Consider the following 22,391-nt stretch of genomic DNA (forward strand, 5'->3'; position numbering starts at 1 on the left):
TTCCTGCATTGTGTGTTGTTATCTCCTGTTCGTTAAGAGAATTAAAGAACCTGTAAAATGGAAAAAGCAACTTTCTTTTCCTTCGGTAGAATAAAGAGGAAAAATGTAACGGCTCTAGAGGAGCCCAAAGTAGCGAAGTAAGTGTAGTGTTTCTTCTTTAAAAATCTACTCAAGTAAAAAGTATTGTGTGGTAAAACTACTCTAAAAAGTACAGTTTTCTCAAAAAGTCACTCAAATAAATGTAACGGAGTAGATTTACCTCATTACTACCCACCTCTGCCCTTATGTCGCGAGGATAATCAGAAGAAATCGGTTCAGCTCTGGAAGGTGCGTATATAAGTATTCATTTGGACAAACGAGTATTTCAGTTTGTTGCTGTTGCCTCATAATTTACAGTGCAAAAGGTGATTTCAAATATATCTTCCCTTTTACAATCTACAGACAATAGTATTCAATATTCACTCACACTCATACACAATTCAGCTCCAGTACGATAGTCAACACAAGCTAATAGGTCATATATAGTAATTACTTGTATGTACTCTGTCAAGGTAATCCGAACCTAAAAAAATATTAGGTAATGTAAAGTTATTGACCCATGTGACTAAACTTGATGCGCAAATACAAAATATGCGGTTGTTCATGATATAAGAAATATTACATGAGAATGATTTGTGCTGAACAAAAACAACGTATTTATTATATTACTTAACATTGTGATTGATAAAAAATGTTTTTCAAAGATGGCTCATCCTAATACTTAGCCATGTTCGGTAACATAGAACTTGGATATGGGTCATTTTTGACCCATGTCGTGCATTTGAGTCGTAGTGAATCAAAATATGTTTTCTTTCCAAAAGGAAAGTAAAAATTGAAAAAATGTATAATGAATTAAAACAACTTAATTGAAGAATACTTTGGAGAGAGAGAGAGAGATAGAAAATTAAAACTCAGCTGGGTCACCTTTGACCCATGTTGTGCATCAAAGGCTTAAAAAGATGTATTCTTGTGGGTTACATTTCTTAATAACAAAAAATTAAGCAAAACTGGAAGGATTGCGTTGGGACGACTCAAACTTTTCACAGACTCTATTTGTGGTTGTACTACTTTAGCCTGGATAATTTGGAGGCTTATCTCATCGCCTTTAATTTATAAAAGCACGCACTGTTGTGCCTGCTTTAGAGCCACGGTTTAACCCAAATGCAGTATATCTGTATAAAACATTTAATGTCAAGCAAGTAGTTGGTTAGGGTTAGGGTTACATTTTCAGTTCGATTTTAACATCCCTTGGTCATTTTCTCATTATTTTCATTTCACATCAGATTCAACTGTATCGAGCTTTTTACATCACACATTACGACCTAAACAACAATGGTGACTTATATCGAAATAGTTCTTAATACTACAGTGGTATGAGAAAGTGTAATTTCTCACATTTTTGCATAAAATCACCATCAAATGTGATCTGATCTTTGGCAAAATCACACAGATGAAAAAAGTGTCTGCTTTAACTAAAACCACCCAAACATTTATAAGTTTTCATATTTTAATGAGGATAGTATGCAAACAATGACGGAAGGGGGAAAAATAAGTAAGTGAACAATGACATTTATTTTGTGGCCCCCCTTTGGCAGCAATAACTTCAACCAGACGCTTCATGTAGCTGCAGATCAATCTGGCACATCGATCAGGACTAATCTTGGCCTATTCTTCTCAACAAAACTGCCGTAGTTCAGATTCCTGGGATGTGTGGCATGAATCGGTGTCTTTAGGTCATGCCACAGCATCTCAGTGGGGTTCAAGTCTGGACTTGGCCACTCCAGAATGTGTATTTTTACCTGAAACCATTCTGAAGTTGATTTATTTCTGTGTTTTGGATCATTATCTTGTTGCTGCATCCATGTTCATTTTATCTTCAACTGTCTGTCAGACTGCCTCAGGTTTTCCTGCAAAACATCCTGATAAACTTTTGAATTCATTCTTCCATTAATGATCGCAAGTTGGCCAGGCCCTGAGGTAGCAAAACAGCCCCAAATCATGATGCTCCCTCCACGATGTTTTATGGTGGGGATGAGGTGTTGATGTTGGTGAGCTGTTCCATTTTTACTACACACATGGCATTGTGTGTTACTCCCAAACAATTCATATTTGGTGTCATCAGTCCACAAAATATTTTGCCAAAACTTCTGTGCAGTGTCCAAGTGCCTTTTTGCAAACATTAAAAGAGCAACAATGTTTTTTTTAGACAGCAGTGGCTTCCTCTGTGGAGTCCTCCCATGAACGCCATTCTTGGCCATAATTTTACATATAGTTGATGTGTTCACAGAGATATTCTGTAAGTCTTTAGCAGACACTCTAGGGTTCTTTTTTTTACCTCTTTGAGAATTCTGCGCTGAACTCTTGGCGGCATCTTCTTTGGTGGACGGCCACTCCTTGGGAGAGAAGCAACTGTGCCAAACTCCCTCCATTTGTAGACAACGTCTTTGACTGTCAATTTATAAACATCCAGACTTTTAGAGATGGTTTTGTATCCTTTCTCAGTTAAAAAAAAAAAAAAAAAAAAAGGCTACAATCCTTGATCGCAGGTCTTCAGACAGCTCTTTCGACCGAGCCATGATGCACATCAGACAATGCTTCTCATCACGAGAATTCTTACCAAGTGTGCGTTTTACGGTGGGCAGGGCAGGGCAGCTTTAAACCACTCATCAGTGATTGGGCACACATCTGACTTAAATTATTTGGTAAAAATTTGTTTCAATTGCTCTTTAAGTCTCCTTAGGCCGAGGGTTCACTTACTTGTTTTTTTACCCCATTGAGATGCTGTGGCATGACCTAAAGACAGCGATTCATGCCAGACATCCCAGGAATCTGAACTACAGCAGTTTTGTAGAGAAGAATAGGCCAAGATTAGTCCTGATCGATGTGCCAGATTGATCTGCAGCTACATGAAGCGTCTGGTTGAAGTTAAAGGGGGGCCACAAAATAAATGGTTCACTTACTTATTTTTACCCCTTCCGTCATTGTTTGCATTCCATCCTCACTAAAATATGAAAGCCTATAAATGTTTGGCTGATTTCAATTACAGCAGAGTTTTTTCATCTGTGTGATTTTGACAAAGATCACATCACATTTGATGATTTTATGCAGAAATGTGAGAAATTCCTAAACGTTCAAATACTTTTTCATACCACTGTATGCGAAAAATTGTCACAGGTTGTATGTAATAGATGAGTTATTAACATTAAAATAAATACAGTGCCTTGCAAAAGTATTCGGCCCCCTTGAACCTTGCAACCTTTCGCCACATTTCAGGCTTCAAACATAAAGATATAAAATTTTAATTTTTTGTCAAGAATGAACAACAAGTGGGACACAATCGTGAAGTGGAACAAAATTTATTGGATAATTTAAACTTTTTTAACAAATAAAAAACTGAAAAGTGGGGCGTGCAATATTATTCGGCCCCCTTGCGTTATTACTTTGTAGCGCCACCTTTTGCTCCAATTACAGCTGCAAGTCGCTTGGGGTATGTTTCTATCAGTTTTGCACATCGAGAGACTGACATTCTTGCCAATTCTTCCTTGCAAAACAGCTCGAGCTCAGTGAGGTTGGATGGAGAGTGTTTGTGAACAGCAGTCTTCAGCTCTTTCCGCAGATTCTCGATTGGATTCAGGTCTGGACTTTGACTTGGCCATTCTAACACCTGGATACGTTTATTTTTGAACCATTCCATTGTAGATTTGGCTTTATGTTTTGGATCATTGTCCTGTTGGAAGATAAATCTCCGTCCCAGTCTCAGGTCTTGTGCAGATACCAACAGGTTTTCTACCAGAATGTTCCTGTATTTGGCTGCATCCATCTTCCCGTCAATTTTAACCATCTTCGCTGTCCCTGCTGATGAAAAGCAGGCCCAAACCATGATGCTGCCACCACCATGTTTGAAAGTGGGGATGGTGTGTTCAGGGTGATGAGCTGTGTTGCTTTTAGGCCAAACATATCGTTTTGCATTGTGGCCAAAAAGTTCAATTTTGGTTTCATCTGACCAGAGCACCTTCTTCCACATGTTTGGTGTGTCTCCCAAGTGGCTTGTGGCAAACTTTAAACGAGACTTTTTATGGATATCTTTGAGAAATGGCTTTCTTCTTGCCACTCTTCCATAAAGGCCAGATTTGTGCAGTGTACGACTGATTGTTGTCCTATGGACAGACTCTCCCACCTCAGCTGTAGATCTCTGCAGTTCATCCAGAGTGATCATGGGCCTCTTGGCTGCATCTCTGATCAGTTTTCTCCTTGTTTGAGAAGAAAGTTTGGAAGGACGGCCGGGTCTTGGTAGATTTGCAGTGGTCTGATGCTCCTTCCATTTCAATATGATGGCTTGCACAGTACTCCTTGAGATGTTTAAAGCTTGGGAAATCTTTAAACATCTCCACAACAGTATCTCGGACCTGCCTGGTGTGTTCCTTGGTTTTCATAATGCTCTCTGCACTTTAAACAGAACCCTGTGACTATCACAGAGCAGGTGCATTTATACGGAGACTTGATTACACACAGGTGGATTCTATTTATCATCATCGGTCATTTAGGACAACATTGGATCATTCAGAGATCCTCACTGAACTTCTGGAGTGAGTTTGCTCCACTGAAAGTAAAGGGGCCGAATAATATTGCACGCTCCACTTTTCAGTTTTTTATTTGTTAAAAAAGTTTAAATTATCCAATAAATGTTGTTCCACTTCACGATTGTGTCCCACTTGTTGTTGATTCTTGACAAAAAAAATTAATTTCATATCTTTATGTTTGAAGCCTGAAATGTGGCGAAAGGTTGCAAGATTCAAGGGGGCCGAATACTTTTGCAAGGCACTGTAATATAGAACCAACATGTCATTTTAGTTGGGGATGCCTTTCACATATAAGCAGCTCCGGCTTTTAAGTCACACCTCCAACATATCTGTTAAAAAAAAAAAAAAAAAACCCTGTGATTTGTTGTCCGGAAAATATGGTAACATTCCCACAGAAAGGGTTCTAAATGCATATGCATGTCACATTCTTTAATGAGTTTTTATATCTTTCTTTTCACAGATGACCAAGAAAAAAACCACACCTCACCTCGAGATTTTGCTCCTTATGCTGGTGTAGAGGTAACAAATCAGTGGAATGTTTATAAATTAAAATGTGTGAGTGCAAATATTGAGGAGCAGTTTTGGTAGGTCTGGCAGATTTTTCAGGTATCTGAAGTATTTACCTGAATACTTAGTCTCATAAGGCTTGTTTCTTTTTAAACTACATTATGCTGATGCCTTTTCTTGTCATCTTAAAAGCCTTTGGGGTGTGGCATTAAACATTCTGATATAAAAAATGCATTCAAGGGGCATTTTTTATTTTATTTTACGTAATGACTGAAATCCATCAGTAGGGGGCGGTAGAGGTCAATCACAAGATTGATGCAGATCAGTGGGGCAAACTGGGAAATGAGGACTGGGGTGCTCCTGTTCTTTACAGAGAAGCCTTTTGATTAATTTCACAAACATGAGTGATTGTTACAGTTGTTGTTGAATCCTTTTCTGTATTTTTTTGTATTTTAGTTTTGTTTATTAGGTTTTGTTATTGTTATTTGTTATGCATTGCTATGCATACAAAAAATACACACAAAATAAAAAACGAAAAAATAAAACTAAAAAAAATTCACCAACACCAGAAAAAAAATGGTGAAAAACTCACCCAAAAATAACCTGGAAAACCATGAAACATTGATAAAATACGGTGGGGCAAATAAGTATTTAATCAACCACCAATTGTGCAAGTTCTCCTACTTGAAAAGATTAGAGAGGCCTGTAATTGTCAACATGGGTAAACCTTAAAAATGAGAGACAGAAAATCAGATTGTTTGATTTTTAAAGAATGTCTTTCCAAATTAGAGTGGAAAATAAGTGTTCGGTCACCTACAAACAAGCAAGGTTTCTGGCTGTCAAAGAGGTCTAACCTGTCTGCGGTTCGCTAAAGAGCATTTGGATGATCCAGAAGAGGACTTGGAGAATGTGTTATGGTGTTATGGTCAGATGAGACCAAAATAGAACTTTTTGGTAGAAACACAGGTTCTCATGTTTGGAGGAGAAAGAATACTGAATTGCAGCCGAAGAACACCTTACCCACTGTGAAGCATGGGGGTGGAAACATCATGCTTTGGGGCTGTTTTTCTGCAAAGGGACCAGGACGACTGATCTGTGTAAAGCAGGGATGTCCAAACTTTTTGCAAAGGGGGCCAGATTTGGTGTGGTAAAAATGTGGGGGGCCGACCTTGGCTGACGTCCTTTACGTAGAACGTATAGAACGTTTACGTATTTAAGCAAATTTTAGCAAGCCATTCAGTGTGTCACATTTGCTTAATTATTTTTTTTTTTTTTCGAGTCTCGGGCTTTTGCGAAATACTGCTGCTGTGACATTAAACTAGCTTCAAATTGCTTCAATATCTCACTGCGTATCTTCCCTGTAATCTTGTCGTACATGTCATCTTGTCCTGTTTGGTAATATCGCCTCACATTGAAATCTTTAAAAACAGCGACGTCTCTTTGCAAATGAGGCAGACACAGTTTTTGCCTATTTTAGTGAAGAAATGGTCTAATTTCCACCTATCCTTGAAGCGTCGGCCGTCACAGTCAACTTTCTTTTTTTTGTTGATTGTCACCATTTTAGAAAATGGAAGTAATGGGTCACACGGAGTAATGTTGCTTAGCCCTTAAATACCGCCAACATGAAGTAATTATCAGAGAATCCCTATATTTGAAAAATAAAGTCCTAATGAAACCTTTTTTTCAAATTTGTAAAAAGAAAAGTCAAAATGAATATGTGTAATAAGTGCTCTATATTAGACCTGTCGCGATAACAAATTATTGTGATATTATTGCGCCCCCCCCAATTTTTAAAAAACTAATTTACAATAACACAGTGAGAATACACTATATATTAATACATCAAGTACACCCATTTAAACGCGATAAATATTGACTAAATTCAAAAATACTTTTGAAAAAATCACTAAAAACAATAGACCATGCCTCTTAAGTAAAAAAACAACAATATTGATACCGCACAAAAACACAGAATAAATAAAATGTGTTTAAAAAAAAAAAAAAAAAAAAATTGCATTTAAAAACAAGCATTTAGGCAAATGAAAACTTTTCCCGTCATAGCCTCTGCAGCGGTGTTCCATAGGGATGCAACGATACAGTTAAGTCACAGATCGGTACGATTTTTGATACGAGGGACACAATTTTCGATCCGATTTAATACATTTAATTTAATGCTCTGTAAAAAAAAAAAAAAAAAAAAAAAAACTTTTTTTTGTTTCGTTTTTTTTTTTTGCTAACGAGCAAAAATTAAATTGGTATCATATAAACATGCATTTTAGTGCATAATATTTATGTGCTTACTTCTTACTGATCTGAAAAAAGTGTATAAAAGTGCTGAGAACAATCTTTACTGTTTGTAAAGTGAGGCAGGGCACACTGTTGACTGCTACAGCTCTCTTAGCAGCTAGGTTTACTACATGAGCAAGACATCCTATTTGTGGTCCGAATCCATCTGTGTCACGTACTGAATTAACAATATTTGCAACATTATCTATAGTCACTGGTATGGATTGATTTGGCCTTCTTAACTTCCATTCAGTCATGACTGTTTAGAATTCATCTATGTAGTATATGGACTACGTGTCCCATAATCACTCTGGGCTCACGTAGCCAATGGCATGGGACGTATCACATCTAGTTTGCCATTTCATGATATCTAGTGTGTGGGCGCATTAAAAAAAGTTAGCAAGCACCGCTTAAGTCACGTCTGCTCATTACTACACAACACCAGACTTTCATAAACAGGACGAGTTTGAAGCACAGCGCTCTTAATTTCATTCAGCTGTTCGGTGTCAAAGCGAGGTTGTTCGTAGCAGCCAAGTCGGTAACAATGTTTTGGCGGACTTCGTTGTAAATATCCGGCGTTGTGCCGAAAAATAGCCGGCCCGCGTGAAATGTCACTCCTGACGGGAGCGCGTCAACAACACCGGCGCGCCGTAGATGGTCCACAGTCACTCGGAGCACTGACGCGGCCGGCATACGTTGAACAAAAGGATATAATGGGAACGATTGGCTCCGGCGCTAGTTTTTGCCAGACCTGGAAGGAAGATGCATTTTGCGCAGTTGGTAACGAACTTTTAACAGCACGTCAGCCGCACGCACGTGCACGCGAGGCGATAAATCGCAGCGGAAAAATTACCGCCTTCATTTTAATTTATCGCGCGATAAATGGAATTATTGCATATTGCGACAGGCTTACTCTATATCTATAACCCATGCTAAATCATGTGTTTTTTTTTTTCTCATGGACCCTGCAGATGCATGTGTTGACTTGCATCCATCACTTTTTTTCAAAAAGAAATGTCAAAATTCTAAATTAGTCTCAAAATCATGAAATTTTAGTTGTATCAAATGTGATACATTTGGCAATAAAGGGTTAAAGTGCTGCTGCCTTTTAGTGGGTAAATGCGGGGCAGCATTTTGTGTTTTAGCTACCTCATATGCTGTTTGGAGTACTGCTGACCAATTCATTAAGTCTGTGTTCGGGCCAGACGTTATTGATTTTATGACAGAGGCTGGGGGCCGGATGAAAATTGACCACGGGCTGCATTTGGCCCCCGGGCCGGACTTTGGACATGTCTGGTGTAAAGGAAAGAATGAATGGGGCCATGTATCGAGAGACTATGAATGAAAATCTCCTTCCATTAGCAAGGGCATTGAAGATGAGACGTGGCTGGGTCTTTCAGCATGACAATGATCCCAAACACACAGCCAGGGCAACAAAAGAGTGGCTTCGTAAGAAGCATTTCAAGGTCCTGGAGTGGCCGAGCCAGTCTCTAGATCTCAACCCCATAGAAAATCTGCGGAGGGAGTTGAAAGTCCGTGTTGCCCAACGACAGCCCCAAAACATCACTGCTCTAGAGGAGATCTGTATAGAGGAATTGGCCAAAAATACCAGCAACAGTGTGTGAAAAGCTTGTGAAGAGTTACAGAAAACGTTTAGCCTCCATTATTGCCAACAAAGGGTACATAACAAAGTACTGAGATGAACTTTTGGTATTGACCAAATACTTATTTTCCACTATGATTTGCAAATAAATTCTTTAAAAATCAAACAATGTGATTTTTTATTTTTTTTTCACGTTCTGTCTCTCATGGTTGAGGTTAACCCATGTTGACAATTACAGGCCTCTCTATTATTTTCAAGTGGGAGAACTTGCACAATTAGTGGTTGACTAAATACTTATTTGCCCCACTGTACATGTAAAACGTGAAAAACTGCACTTAAAGGGCAAAATAAGTAAATTAAAAAAATCAGCACACCCCACCAAAAAAATGGGGGAAAAAATGCAAAAACTGCGTAACAAAAATGGGCAAAACTGCAAAAAAAAAAAAAAAAAAAAAAAAAAAAAAAGAAATATAAACACAATAAAAATCTATTTGATACCTGAAGGTGGGGCACGGTGGCGAGCGCCTGGTTGCTGGGCGTGCACCCATGGGGGCCGGCCAGGCACGGCCCGAAGAGTTAACGTGGTTTCTCCTTCCCGTGGGCTCACCACCTGTGGGAGGGGCCAAGGAGGTCGGGTGCGAGCAGTTTGGTGCCAGCCAAAGGAGGGGTCCTTGACAGTCCGATCCCCGGCTGCAGAAGCTGGCTTTTGGGACGTGGAATGTCACCTCTCTGGTCTGGAAGGAGCCCGAGCTAGCGCGTGAGGTTGACAAGGTTCGACTCGATGTAGTCGGGCTAACCTCCACCCATGTCTCAGGCTCTGGTACCAGTCCTCTCGAGGAGGGTTGGACACTATTCCACAATGGAGTTGCTCATTGTGAGAGGCGACGAGCAGGTGTAGGCATATTTATTGCCCTACGACTCACCGCCGGTACATGGAGGTTCAACCCGGTAGATGAGAGGGTAGCCTCCCTCTGCCTCTGGGGGGACGGGTCCTAACTGTTGTTTGTGCTTATGCACCAAACAGCAGTTCAGAGTATTGAGCCTTTGTGGAGTCCTTGGAGGGGGTGCTGGACAGTGCTCCTTCTGGGGACTCACTTCTGGGAACAGCACTTTTTTTTTTTTTTAAATTTGAAAAGGACGTTGATGTTTTTTACTCAAAACCTTGATTAATAACTAATAAGTTTTATGTACTTAAAACAGTTGTAGACTACAGTTAGGTCAGGAAGCTGTAATAAAATATTTCTGAAGGAAATGGTCATCAATTTTGTCTTCATTGTTATTTACAACATGCCTAGAACAACTTCAAGTTAAATTATGAAGGTAATTAAAACATTTATTCAATTAATGCAGCTAACGATTATTTTTAATCAATTAATCAGATGAATAATTAAACGATGAATCACTTATAAAAATGATCGTTAGTTCCAGCCCTGGATTGACAACTAATTTAATCGATTAGTTGATGCGGCCTTAACTAGAAAAGTTTAATATTTTCCGAGTTAAATCACAGATCAAATTGAATCCGCTAGCATAAATGTAGGCAGATTTCGACAGAACACAAGTTAAGGACCTCCAATACAACCTCAGCAGTACTAACCCCCCAACTTTTAGTCTCGACAGTGTTTTTAAAAACAAATAATAGAAAAAGAGTTTTGAATGACACCCCCCCCCCCCACCCAGTTTAATCCATAGCGTTATTTTGTGCACACTTTACTGTAATTAAGCAAGAGAAATTACAGCGTACGCACCAAAAAGTGTTTTTGCACAAATTAGCGACTCCTAATTAGATTGGCTATGCAAATTGAACGCTGTAGCAAATGGGACGCCTTTGTGAAGCGGCTCAAACTGAAAATACAGCAACATTTAGCGTCATAAGATATTTAACAAACTGGTGAGAATATTTGAGATTTTTTTTGCATGTTTACAACAATAATTGTGAACTTAAATAGATAAATGCAAATATTAAAAGTTACATCTACAGTCAATGTTAAATCTACTTCTTAATATTAAATTTAAGTGTTAAAGGTGAAGTTCAGACTTTTTGACATTAGACCTAATTTTCGAATTTTGTGTGGGTTTAATTTGAAAAAAATATGCACGCATAAGAATCACCAATGACCCATGCAGTCAATAGTGTTGGCTTGTGTGTCAGGATAACTTTATCCTAATGTGAGAAATTCTGAACTTCCACTTAAATTCTCAATGTTTACTCTAAATCTGAATATTAAATCTAGATGTTAAAGGCAACTTTGTGCCGTGCCTCTAGAAATGCACAAAGCTGAATGGTGTTCATCTCGACCACATGCTGGAGAATAAAAAGCAAAAGACTAATGACTTAACATTTATGAAATATGTTGTTCTCAACAAAATTAACTTTTCTTTGCTGCGGTTTCTTTTTATTCCGACAAAAAAAAAAAAAAAAATCAACATCTGATCCCTCTTCAAATTTTGGTCCTGTTTTTTTTTTTGTCGGGGGCAACCTAATTGAGACTAATACATTTTTTACTTTCCCTCTTGTAGGTAGTAAATTATTAGCTAGCTTTTCTTGGCTACGTTAAGTTAAATTGATCAAATTTACACTGGTATCTATCAGTTCCTCATTTTAAATGCAGGGTACTCTGTGCAATTGGAGTGACTGACCATCCAGAAAATAAAAGTGCGTCTCTCCTATTTTTTAGCTCAATGAAGAGGCATGCATTAACAACATTGATGAGTATTTGGAGCTGCTGTATGAAGACATTCAGGAGAAGATCAGGGGAGCCACACTGATCTTTCAACTGGCCCGTAACCCAGACAACTTGGAGGAACTCAAACAAAATGGTATACTTTATTTCAAAATAGACTGGTACCTCAAGATATGATATAAGGCTGAACGATCTTGGAAAACATTAACATTGCGATTTTTTTGGGTGTTTGCGATATTAAAATTAGAAGAATTTTCACCAGACTGGAATAGCTCAGCTTGAAAAGACTTGGGTTGACTCACTATGATCATATTGTATTCATTCGAGATGTCCCGATCCGATCACATGATCGGAAATTGGTCCAATCGCGCCATTTTTCAAAGGAATGGACTCGGGTGAAAAGGATTGGGTTTAAAAAATACATACATTCATCATTTGTTTTTCTGCTTTATGCTCGTACAGCCTCTCACGCTCCCTCCTCAAAAGCAGTGCGACCCAACGGTTTTTCCTGATCACCAGTGCAGCTGGTGTTTGGTACTAAAGTTAACAATGATTGACAGGTTTGTAGCTTTGATCCGTTTAGAGGCGCCTTGGCAGCTCTTCGATCAAAGTAACAAATGTGTTAAACATCGTTAAGATTGGTAGACAGTCTGAAGTGTGCTGGAGCAACCCATTCATTGTGTAAGTGAGAGGCTGCTCTCAGTAGCGTTAGCTTCAAAACAAAAAACTTTTTTTCGGTATCGGATCAGGACTCTGGATCGGCAGATTCTCCAAATCATGTGACTCGGACTCGGGTGCAAAAAAAAAAAAATGCGATTGGGACATCCCTGGTATTCATATAATACCGTTTAATCCAGGCTTAGGGGGTCTCTGCACAATTGCTGCTTTTATGAAGAAAAAAGTTTACATTAAAAAAAACAAAATAAAACGATCGCACATCCTGTGATGGGACTGTTGCGCATGCGTACATTGCGATTGCGATGTTTAAACGATATATTGTGCAGGCCTAATATAAAATTAATTTGTTCCGGAGTTGCTAGCTATCACAATTTCCTCACCCTTCATGATTCGTTATACCCATGCCTGAAGTGTTCAACAACATGCTTAACTGTGCTAAATTAATGGATCCCGTTTTACGTTCGGGTTTTTAAAGTAAAAATTACATGATATGACACTACATGATACGTGCCAAGCAAGTCCGTTTTGCAAATATAGCAGTTGATTCTTTGCTTCACTTTGTTTAAAATGAAATGTTACCATTTTTGTTTGCTGCGTTTCAGTACCATCATGTGCCTGAGCTGCACTCGAGTCACTCGACGCTGCCATTGTTGTATTAATTTGCGGTCGCTACTGTGCATGCACTTATATGGAGTACAAAATACACCGGCAATTAGTTGCCGACAATTATCGATAATCAAATTCGTTTGCAAGAAATGTATTAATGGATTATTATTGCAGCTTTATTTTTGTCATGTGTTATTTGACAGAAATGGCTCTAGCTGCATTGGCTAGAGTTCTGAGGGAAGACTGGAAGCTGAGCGTGGACCTTGCAACAACCATAATTTGCATCTTTTTTTGCTTCTCAAGGTAAACTAATAAGAGCTTTAAACACACATAACAAAGACAATTCCACACTAAGGAATTACAAAATATATTTTGTTTTCTGAATGAGCCTACTAGTTTAATGCTAAAACAAATGACTACACATGCTGGCTCTGCATCATTCTAGGGTGATCATATTTTGATTTCCAAGAAGAGGACACAAATAACAGACATAAATAATCCCCGTATATTCAAAGTTCATATGGATTGATAGAACGCATGCACCGTATATGTGTGCATCGTGCATGCATGCACACACATAAGGTCAGTTTGCCCAGACTCTCGGCCATGTAAGCAATATTGAAATACAGTACTGGTCATTTACCACACAGAAACAAAACCGAACAGGCTTTAAACAACATGATCCGCCAAAGCACGAATGCAAATTGGCAAAAGAATGAACCCTAATTGCCACAATACGATTGCAAGTGGCTCGCAGCACGAATGCAAGACGCCATAGTACGGATGCAAGAGGATGACCTGGAAGTAGACTTAATTTCATGGAAGTAGACATAAGGACTGCAACTCCAGCTGCGGCGTAACCACAAGTTATCACATCACATCCCAACATGGGCAGAGCTTGAAAACGTAAGATTTTGCCTCACAACTTCACACTTTGGTATACATTGCTTTGTGGCTATCTCTACGGTGGCAGCAGCAGCAGGGTGGGAGATGTAGTCCTCAGATCTACTTCCATGGAATTTGATCTACTTCTGGGTCATCCTTTTGCATTCGTGCTGTGACTTTTTGCAGTTGTGTTGCTATCCATTTGCATTCGTGTTGCGAGCCATTTGGATTCGTGTTACAGCCATTGGGGTTCCTGCTGTGGCTATTTGCAATTGTGCTTTGGCCAATTTGCATTTGTGCTTTTTTCTTTTGCGAAGTGTTTGCAATGGACCAATCCCAAAACCACGCCTCACAATCAGAAAACACTGTCACCAACTGTTGAGTTGCATAGGAATCTACTGTGTGGTCATGCTTTAAAACATCATATTTCTAACTTTAAAACTGCAAAAACCCATTGCTGTAATTCCGACACCAGGTACCCTGGGGGATGAAGTTTTTCTAGGGCTGTCAAACGATTAAAATTTTTAATCGAGTTAATTACAGCTTAAAAATTAATTAATCGTAATTAATCGCAATTAATCGCAATTCAAACCATCTATAAAATATGCCATATTTTTCTGTAAATTATTGTTGGAATGGAAAGATAAGACAAGATGGATATATACATTCAACATACGGTACATAAGGACTGTATTTGTCTATTATAACAATAAATCAACAAGATGGCATTAACATTATTAACATTCTGTTAAAATGATCCATGGATAGAAAGACTTGTAGTTCTTAAAAGATGAATATTAGTACAAGTTATAGAAATGTTATATTAAAACGCCTCTTAATGTTTTCGTTTTAATAAAATTTGTAAAATTTTCAATCAAAAAATAAACTAGTATCCCTATTCTGTCCTCAATGTGTGTGAGTACACAAATTGACAGATAGCGAACATAAGTTCCAAAAAGAAATCAGACAGTGTGGCAAAGTTGCATGGGCTTTACTGAAGTCATCTCTTTTTGACAGGAGCACGTTTCTTGTATTTTTGTAAAACTGAAAATAACAAGGCAATGTGTCAATAACTTGCATAAATCACAAAATATCATAAAATGTACACACACGTGTCCATTTGAGCAGTAGCACTAGCCAATTAGCTCACAGGCATCTAACAATGTAACTGCATTTCACCATATATGTGAACAAATTCAAATACACATCATCAATAACTATCTAATGCTCATGAATATAAACAAAGGAGGAATATAACTCACAAGCGATGCATGTATTAGACACAAACAGTGTGATGGGGCTATGAGAACTGCCACTGAATACTGGATGCGGACGTTAGCTGGTCTGAATAGCACTGTCTATTAATGTGTCTATTAATCACGTCAGAAAAGCGCGCCGAAACCCAAATAATCAGCTGCACTGAATCGCCAGCAGAGGGCGACATTACGCCACATAACATATGCAAGTCACACCCAAGCGCCAGCAGAGGGCGGAAAAACATAAAACACAATTAACAAGTTGGCCTTTCACTATACTTACATTTAAATCTGTCTGAGCGGGCCTAGTGCGTTAATTGCGTCAAATATTTTAACGTGATTAATTTAAAAAATTAATTAACGCCCGTTAACGTGATAATTTTGACAGCCCTAATTTTTTCATGTGCCTTTTTTAAAGCCTTAAAGAAAGCTCGTCAAATGCAAGCTATGGATAAGGCGCTGTCGGCGACCACATAAACAAGTGAATGTCAAGGCAATCACCAAGGACACTTGATACTCATTTTTGAAGTAGCTTTTTTTTCCCCCTGTGTATAACTTTTATAAGACAGACTGCAGTATCATCTGGAAAGTGCTTGTATTTTATTGTTACTGCATTCACAAATCATGCCTTTTATCAGCTGATATAAAAACAATTCCAACTACTGTATTTGTTTTTTTAATGTGTTTTGCATGCTGCTAAGTAGAGGAGTTCCAAAAAATTGATTATTACATGCATCGCGATTCAGCATGTGACGATTTGATTACGATTCATAAAGGTTCAAAAACGATGTTTTTCCCTCATAACTTTATGGCAGCCGCTCGTAACAGAACGAAATTCAAGACACGTCTGCTGCCAGGCACCGTTAACAGGCGCACGCACGTTATGATGGATGCTGCTGGTTACTGAGAGAGATTTACTGGAAAATAAATTTGTGTATGAGAGAGGCAGAAACAGAAGCGCAACCCGGTGTCGCGCTTTTGTGCGTAAGTTATTTTTTTAGAGCAAGAGGGGAAGAGAGATAGTTCGTTGCTCTTTGTCATTTAGATGTCCAGCAGTAGCTTTAAGGCATTTCAACTGAAAAATGTCCTGAGTGTGTTGCTTAGACCCGTGTGCATCTAAAAGAGGTGAGTACATGAACCCTCTTGTACTGTTTAGCCTTTATTGTTGTTGTTTTTGAGATGTAATAGTTAGCGCCGAGCGCTAAGCTAATTCGCTAACGTGTATTTCATATGCAGAACGTGTAAAACCACGAGTAAGTACAGCGGTAACACTACAAACATGCGAAATAGTACAGAATTCTGTGAAAACAAAGTATATTGGTTAAAAGAAGTCTTATTTCTAAAGACTTTGTTTCCAGAAAATGTGGAATTCATTCCACCTGTGTAAATTTTATTGTATTGTTAAGAAAAATAAGTACTCCTTTAAAATGGTTAATGTTTTTGCACTTTCTTGTAAAAAATAACATATAAAAGCATCTTGAGGGCAGCTTTTTGTTGTATGGGCATGTTTCCATCGTTCCTGTTGAATCATTAGGATATTTTAAATAAATAATGGACATACATTTGTTTGGCTACTGTATTAAGTAGTAATGTACGATGCATCGATAATCGTGATAATCGCGATAACCGCGATCATCGTCAATACCGCGATCATTGTTTAATAATCGGATCGTAGCACTCTGAATCGTAATTGAATCGAATCGTGGGGTGCCTAAGATGGCAGACCCCTACTGCTAAGTGCTTGGCCATATCACCATTTTTTAGATAAGATGACAGTCTCAATTGGTCATTACCATGTTAAATGAAGGTCTAAAATATCTTCTAGTTTTTCACAGTTTCATGGACTAGTTACACATTTCAAGATCGGAGCCCTCTGTATGAACATCATTGAACATGAGCTCAAGAGGTATGACCTTTGGCAGGATGAGCTCCAAAGGAAGAGGAAGGCCTATATCCTTTTCAAACGACACACTTGGGAATCATGCTCTTAAAACTATTTTTAGGTAAAATTGAGTGTGACTATGTCATCGTGTTTATTTATTCTATAGTATTTTATTGTTCTTGACTGATTTCACATGAAGAATTCTCAGAGAACCAAAATCTGAAGAAGGAGCATGAGAAGTCCCTTAAAAAGTATCAAAGCCTTCTGACGAAACAGGAGCAGCTTCTCAGAGGTAATGCTAATTCCTTATTTATTGGAATTTCTGTAATTTGGCCAAACGCAAATCTAGCGTTAACTTTAGCCATGAATGTTCTGAAAGAGTGTTTTGGGATAGGGTATTCCGGCCGGTTTCATCCTAACACCCTCTTTTGGGTAGGTTAATTGCTTAATTTGTAAATCATATAGTGTCGGAATGCAAAAATATGTACATCCAAATGCCTGCTTTTCATGCTAAGGGATTATTAAACCATTTCGAATCATATCCATGGTAAATGTTGATGATAATAATTTTTAAATTATACAGGCTAATGTATAATCATTGCTCACATAGCCACACATGACTACAGTTTGCAGTCAGCAAATAATTCTCGACAGGATTTCTCAAAATGTAATTGTACGTTCTTGGAAAAAATACATTCTATGGCACGACTTTACGGTGCACGAGCCTCATCCGCCATTTTGTCCCCAGCTAGGGCATTGTTCTTGTCTGTGTTTGTGTGCCGAGAGTATCTTTGCTTTTTTGCCCTCCTTTTTTACATACCTATATGGAGACTGACCAATGGCGATCCTCGTCCATCCAAATGAAAAGCAATTATAATGGAACTGAAGCTTAACATCAGAAAAAGATCGTAGATAGGAGAGACACAGATGTACTTCGGTAATGATGTTCGGTCCCAAGTTTAACTGTTGTGCGACAACTCTTTGCCCGTGCTATGCCCTTCGCCAAAAACAGTCTTGCGTTGACACAGACCTTGCATCGCCAACAGTCAATGCACATACTTCTTCAGCAGTCACTCTAACAGCCTCCCTTCCTTCTCCATTCACTTCTCAGCAGTAATGGAAAGTGCACCATCTTATTTATTTATATTATTTAATGTAATGTAGCATCTACAGGGACATCGTTAGTTTTCAAAGGTTTATTTACAGCCGAAAGCACAGAACAAGACTACTGTTAAGACATTGCCGCCGCCAACATAAAAACAAACCAAAACAAAACAGCCTTCCAACCTTCACTCTGCCGCTCGCACTCGCTCTCTCTCTATGGTCACGTGATGCTTTAGGGACAGCATTTAAAACAATACTCCACACATCAGCAGTGCAACCTGAAAAATACATGCAGCCGATTTATTACAGTATTTTTTTTGTTTTGTTTGACTTTAACGGTATCTGACGTATGAAAAAAATTCGGGTTACGTTGCCAGCTCAGAAACGAAACTTATTCGTACCTTGAGGCCCTACATTGTAATGCCCTCGTGAGAGTACAAAGAAGTGTTGTGTAAATACAGCAAAATTTCCCCGTCCAAACAGTGCTTAATTTGTAAATCATAAGGTGCCGGAACGCAAAGTACATATGACAGCGCAGGGATGACTAGACACGCACAGGTCCGGGAACACAGGCAAAAATTGGTGTCGAAAACCACACGCAAATGCCCACTTGCCATACTGTGGGACTATCAAGCCTCAATTTCAGATGATATCCAGGGTATAAATGTTATGACAACAATTTACAATTATTTTGGCTATACTCTGCACAGCACGTGCAATTGCCCACATAACCACATTAAGGTGGAAAAGCGCTATATAAGTATAACACCATTTACCATTTACCGGTCCGGTAACACTGAACGCAGCCTTTTTTCTCCTGACCCTCACTACAATCTGTGTTGTGTGTAGAGGTAAGATCTGCCCTTTTATGTTTTATTCGTAGGCCCGAGCCCGAAAACCCCCCCCCGAAATGTTATGTTAATTTGTAGGCTCCACTCCAGCCCGAAAACCCCCTGAAATTGTACTATGTTTTATTTGTGAGGAGGAAATGCGGGGATGCGATGCGTTAGTCAGACCTGGACAGAGGACTGCTTAGAAAAAGGTTGCGTTTTGTGTGATGATGTCTGTGCATAATGATAACAAATTAAAGCCTGTCTTTTGAAACGAATTCTACCAGTTAAACAAGACTAAGATGCATATTCAATAAACAATTATATCTTTTATATTTGTGTGTCTGTTCTTTCAGGCGTGCAGTGGATTTGACATTTATTTTAATTTCTTTGAGTTGGCAGGGAAAAAAAACGCGATTTTTCTTAATGTTTAAATAGTCTACATATTTTTATGATCATTATAAATGGATTTACACAATGAAATAACGCTGGGAAAGTTTGTTAAATATCTGGCCCCAAAGTTCCCACCGCCTTACAAATTGTGCAACCCAAACCCGAATTTCCCATAAGAAGCCAGGGGTAGTAAATCTGCTTCACCTTGAACTGAGCTGAGCTGATGTCCAAACCCCGTCGCTGGAGGATGTCCCACTTTCTTCTCCGCTTAGTGCACTCTCCTCTCCTTTTGGATCTTCCTTTGAGCGAGCTGATGTCGCGGTTCGCCTTTCGCTCCGCCTGCTTGACCGGGCTAGCTGATGCCAGGGTACAGACCTGTTGTTCCGGCTGTTGTTGGTCCACCTGGCTGACTGCTGGCGCTGTAGCTGGTCCCGAATCCGGGTGGCGCTGAACCTGACCAGTTGCTGCCATGTAGTAGCCTCCTGCTTGGCTGGCTCTCCGTGAACCTGGCTAGATGCTGCGGCGCTAGCCTGCTGCTGCACTTGTTTCTCACAGTTAGCATGATCGCTGCAGCTGCCCTGTTCGCCGGTTGTTGCTTTTTTGACTCATTTTGAATCTTCCTTTTTTTGGAAAAAAAAACAACAACTGTAAATTCAATTGTCTTTTTGGCATGTTGAAATAATGTTTAATCCTGGCTGCTTGCTCTCCAGATGCCGCCGAAGTTTTTTTTATGTTGGGGAGGGGCGTGATTTGTCATCAACAAATCTCCGACTCTCTCAAATGACGTTAGCTTTTTTAATAAACAACATACAATTCTTGGGATTTTTTTCTGTAAATGAATTTATGCATATTATTATTTTATTTCATACATTTTTTTAAAAACGTTTTTATATTATTATTATGTTTTAAACACGAGAGGTAACGGATCTCGCCAAATAAGTCCCGGAACACAGGGAGGCCAAAATCAAGAGGGAACGGAACATTTTCCGGCATGTTCCGGCACAAACTAACCCCTGCTGCCAAATACCGAATGTGTTATCAGATTACAAATCAGAATATTTGATTTTCTTTTCCCTTGGAAGAATAAAATCACTCAGTTGGTCTCGAAAATAAAGTACCTCCAGATTTCAGTGACTTCAATCAATGCCGTATCGATCGATCCTGAACCTTTGCTTGTGTCCCACAGCAAAAGCCGGGAGGCAGAGGAAAAGGCATCGTGCATTATTGGTCTCTGGTTTTATTCCTTTGTACATTGAGACAAAAGTTTCAGATGTACAAACTCACCAATTCTAGCCTTAGTTCTCAGTTGGGCTCCTTCTTTAAGTTGGCAGGATTCCACTCATTCCACTCTCATCGGCAGTTGGTTTTCTTTTAGCCACCGAATCATGAGCATCAGTTAACCCAGAGGTCCATAATGTCGTTAGACCAGCCCTTCTCAATTATTTTCTGTTACGCCACCCTCAGGAAACGGAAGATGCAAACGTTTCAGGCCCCCCCCCCCCCAATTGTCTGCCGCCACTGTAAATAGGCTACACTGCTGGCCATAAGTATTGGCACCCCTGCAATTCTGTTAGACAATGCTCAATTTTTCCAATAAAAATTGCAATTACAAATGCTTTGGTAGTAATATCTGCATTTATTTTGCTTGCAAAGAAAAAAACATAAAAGAGAACGGGGGAAAAAAAAAAAGAATCATCATTTTACACAGAACTCTGAAAATGGGTCGGACAAAAGTATTGGCACCCTCCGTCTAATACTTGGTAGCACAACCTTTAGACAAAATAACAAATTTCCTTAAATATAATGTTCTACGTAAAGGACGTCAGCCAAGGTCGGCCACCCACATTTTTTCCACACCAAATCTTGCCCTCTTTGCAAAAAGTTTGGACACCCCTGCTTTAGAGAAAAAAACTGCGGACAACCTCTTCCGGTATCCATCAATGAGTTTCTTACAATGCTTTGCTGGAATTTTGGACCATTCTTCTTTGGCCAACTTCTCCGGGTCTCAGAGATTTGAAGGGTGACGTCTCCAAACTGCCATTTTCAGATTTCCCCACAGGTGTTCAATGGGATTCAGGGCTGCACTCATTGCTGGCCACTTTAGAAGTCTCCAGTGCTTTCTCTCTAACCATTTTCTAGTGCTTTTTGAAGTGTGTTTTGGGTCATTTTCCTGCTGGAAGACCCATGACCTCTGAGGGGGACCCAGCTTTCTCACACTGGGCCCTACATTATGCGGCAAAATTTGTTGGTAGTCTTCAGACTTCATAATACCATGCACACGGTCAGGCAGTCCAGTGCCATAGGTAGCAAAGCAACCCCAAAACATCAGGGAACCTCTGCCATGTTTGACTGTGGGGACAATGTTCTTTTCTTTGAAGGCCTTTTCCTGTAAACTATATGTTGATGTCTTTTCCCAAAAAGCTTTACTCCTGTCTCATCTGACCAGAGAACATTCTTCCAAAACATTTTTGGCTTTCTCTTTTGGCAAACTCCAGCCTGGCTTTTTTATGTCTCTGAGTTAGAAGTGGGGTCTGGGTATCCTACCATAGTCCTTTTTCATTCAGACGCCGACGGATAGCACGGGTTGACACTGTTATACCCTCGGACTGCAGGACAGCTTGAACTTGTTTGGCAGTTAGTCGAGGTTCTTTATCCACTGTCCGCACAATTCTTTCGTTGAAATCTCTCTCGTCAATCTTTCTTTTCCGTCCACATCTCGGGAGTTTAGCCACAGTGCCATGGGCTTTACATTTATTGATGACACCGAGCACGATAGACACCGGAACATTCAAGTCTTTGGAGATAGACTTGTAGCCTTGAGATTGCCCATGCTTCCTCACAGTTTTGCCTCTCAAGTCCTCAGACAGTTCTTTGGTCTTCTTTCTTTTCTCCATGCTCAATGTGGTACACACAAGGACACAGGACAGTTCAATTATGTTTACGTTTATTGGACAGAGGTTGAGTCAACTTTAATCCATTTTAACTGGCTGCAAGTGTGATTTAGTTATTGCCACCACCTGTTATGTGCCACAGGTAAGTAACAGGTGCTGTTAATTAC

At 39.3% G+C, this 22,391-nt stretch overlaps 1 protein-coding gene across 1 annotated transcript in view; it reads left to right on the forward strand.

The window, feature by feature from the left end:
* Positions 1 to 22,391, forward strand: part of kifap3a (kinesin-associated protein 3a) — a 75,562-nt gene that overhangs the window by 12,638 nt on the left and 40,533 nt on the right. Inside the window, exons 4-8 of the mRNA XM_057841134.1 lie at positions 5,080 to 5,138; positions 11,694 to 11,835; positions 13,187 to 13,286; positions 16,950 to 17,074; positions 17,200 to 17,298. Of these exons, the coding sequence (XP_057697117.1) occupies positions 5,080 to 5,138; positions 11,694 to 11,835; positions 13,187 to 13,286; positions 16,950 to 17,074; positions 17,200 to 17,298 (525 nt within the window). The remainder of the gene's footprint in view (positions 1 to 5,079; positions 5,139 to 11,693; positions 11,836 to 13,186; positions 13,287 to 16,949; positions 17,075 to 17,199; positions 17,299 to 22,391) is intronic.

The sequence above is a fragment of the Corythoichthys intestinalis genome, chromosome 7 (genome assembly GCF_030265065.1).
Source record: "Corythoichthys intestinalis isolate RoL2023-P3 chromosome 7, ASM3026506v1, whole genome shotgun sequence".
NCBI lineage: Eukaryota > Metazoa > Chordata > Actinopteri > Syngnathiformes > Syngnathidae > Corythoichthys > Corythoichthys intestinalis.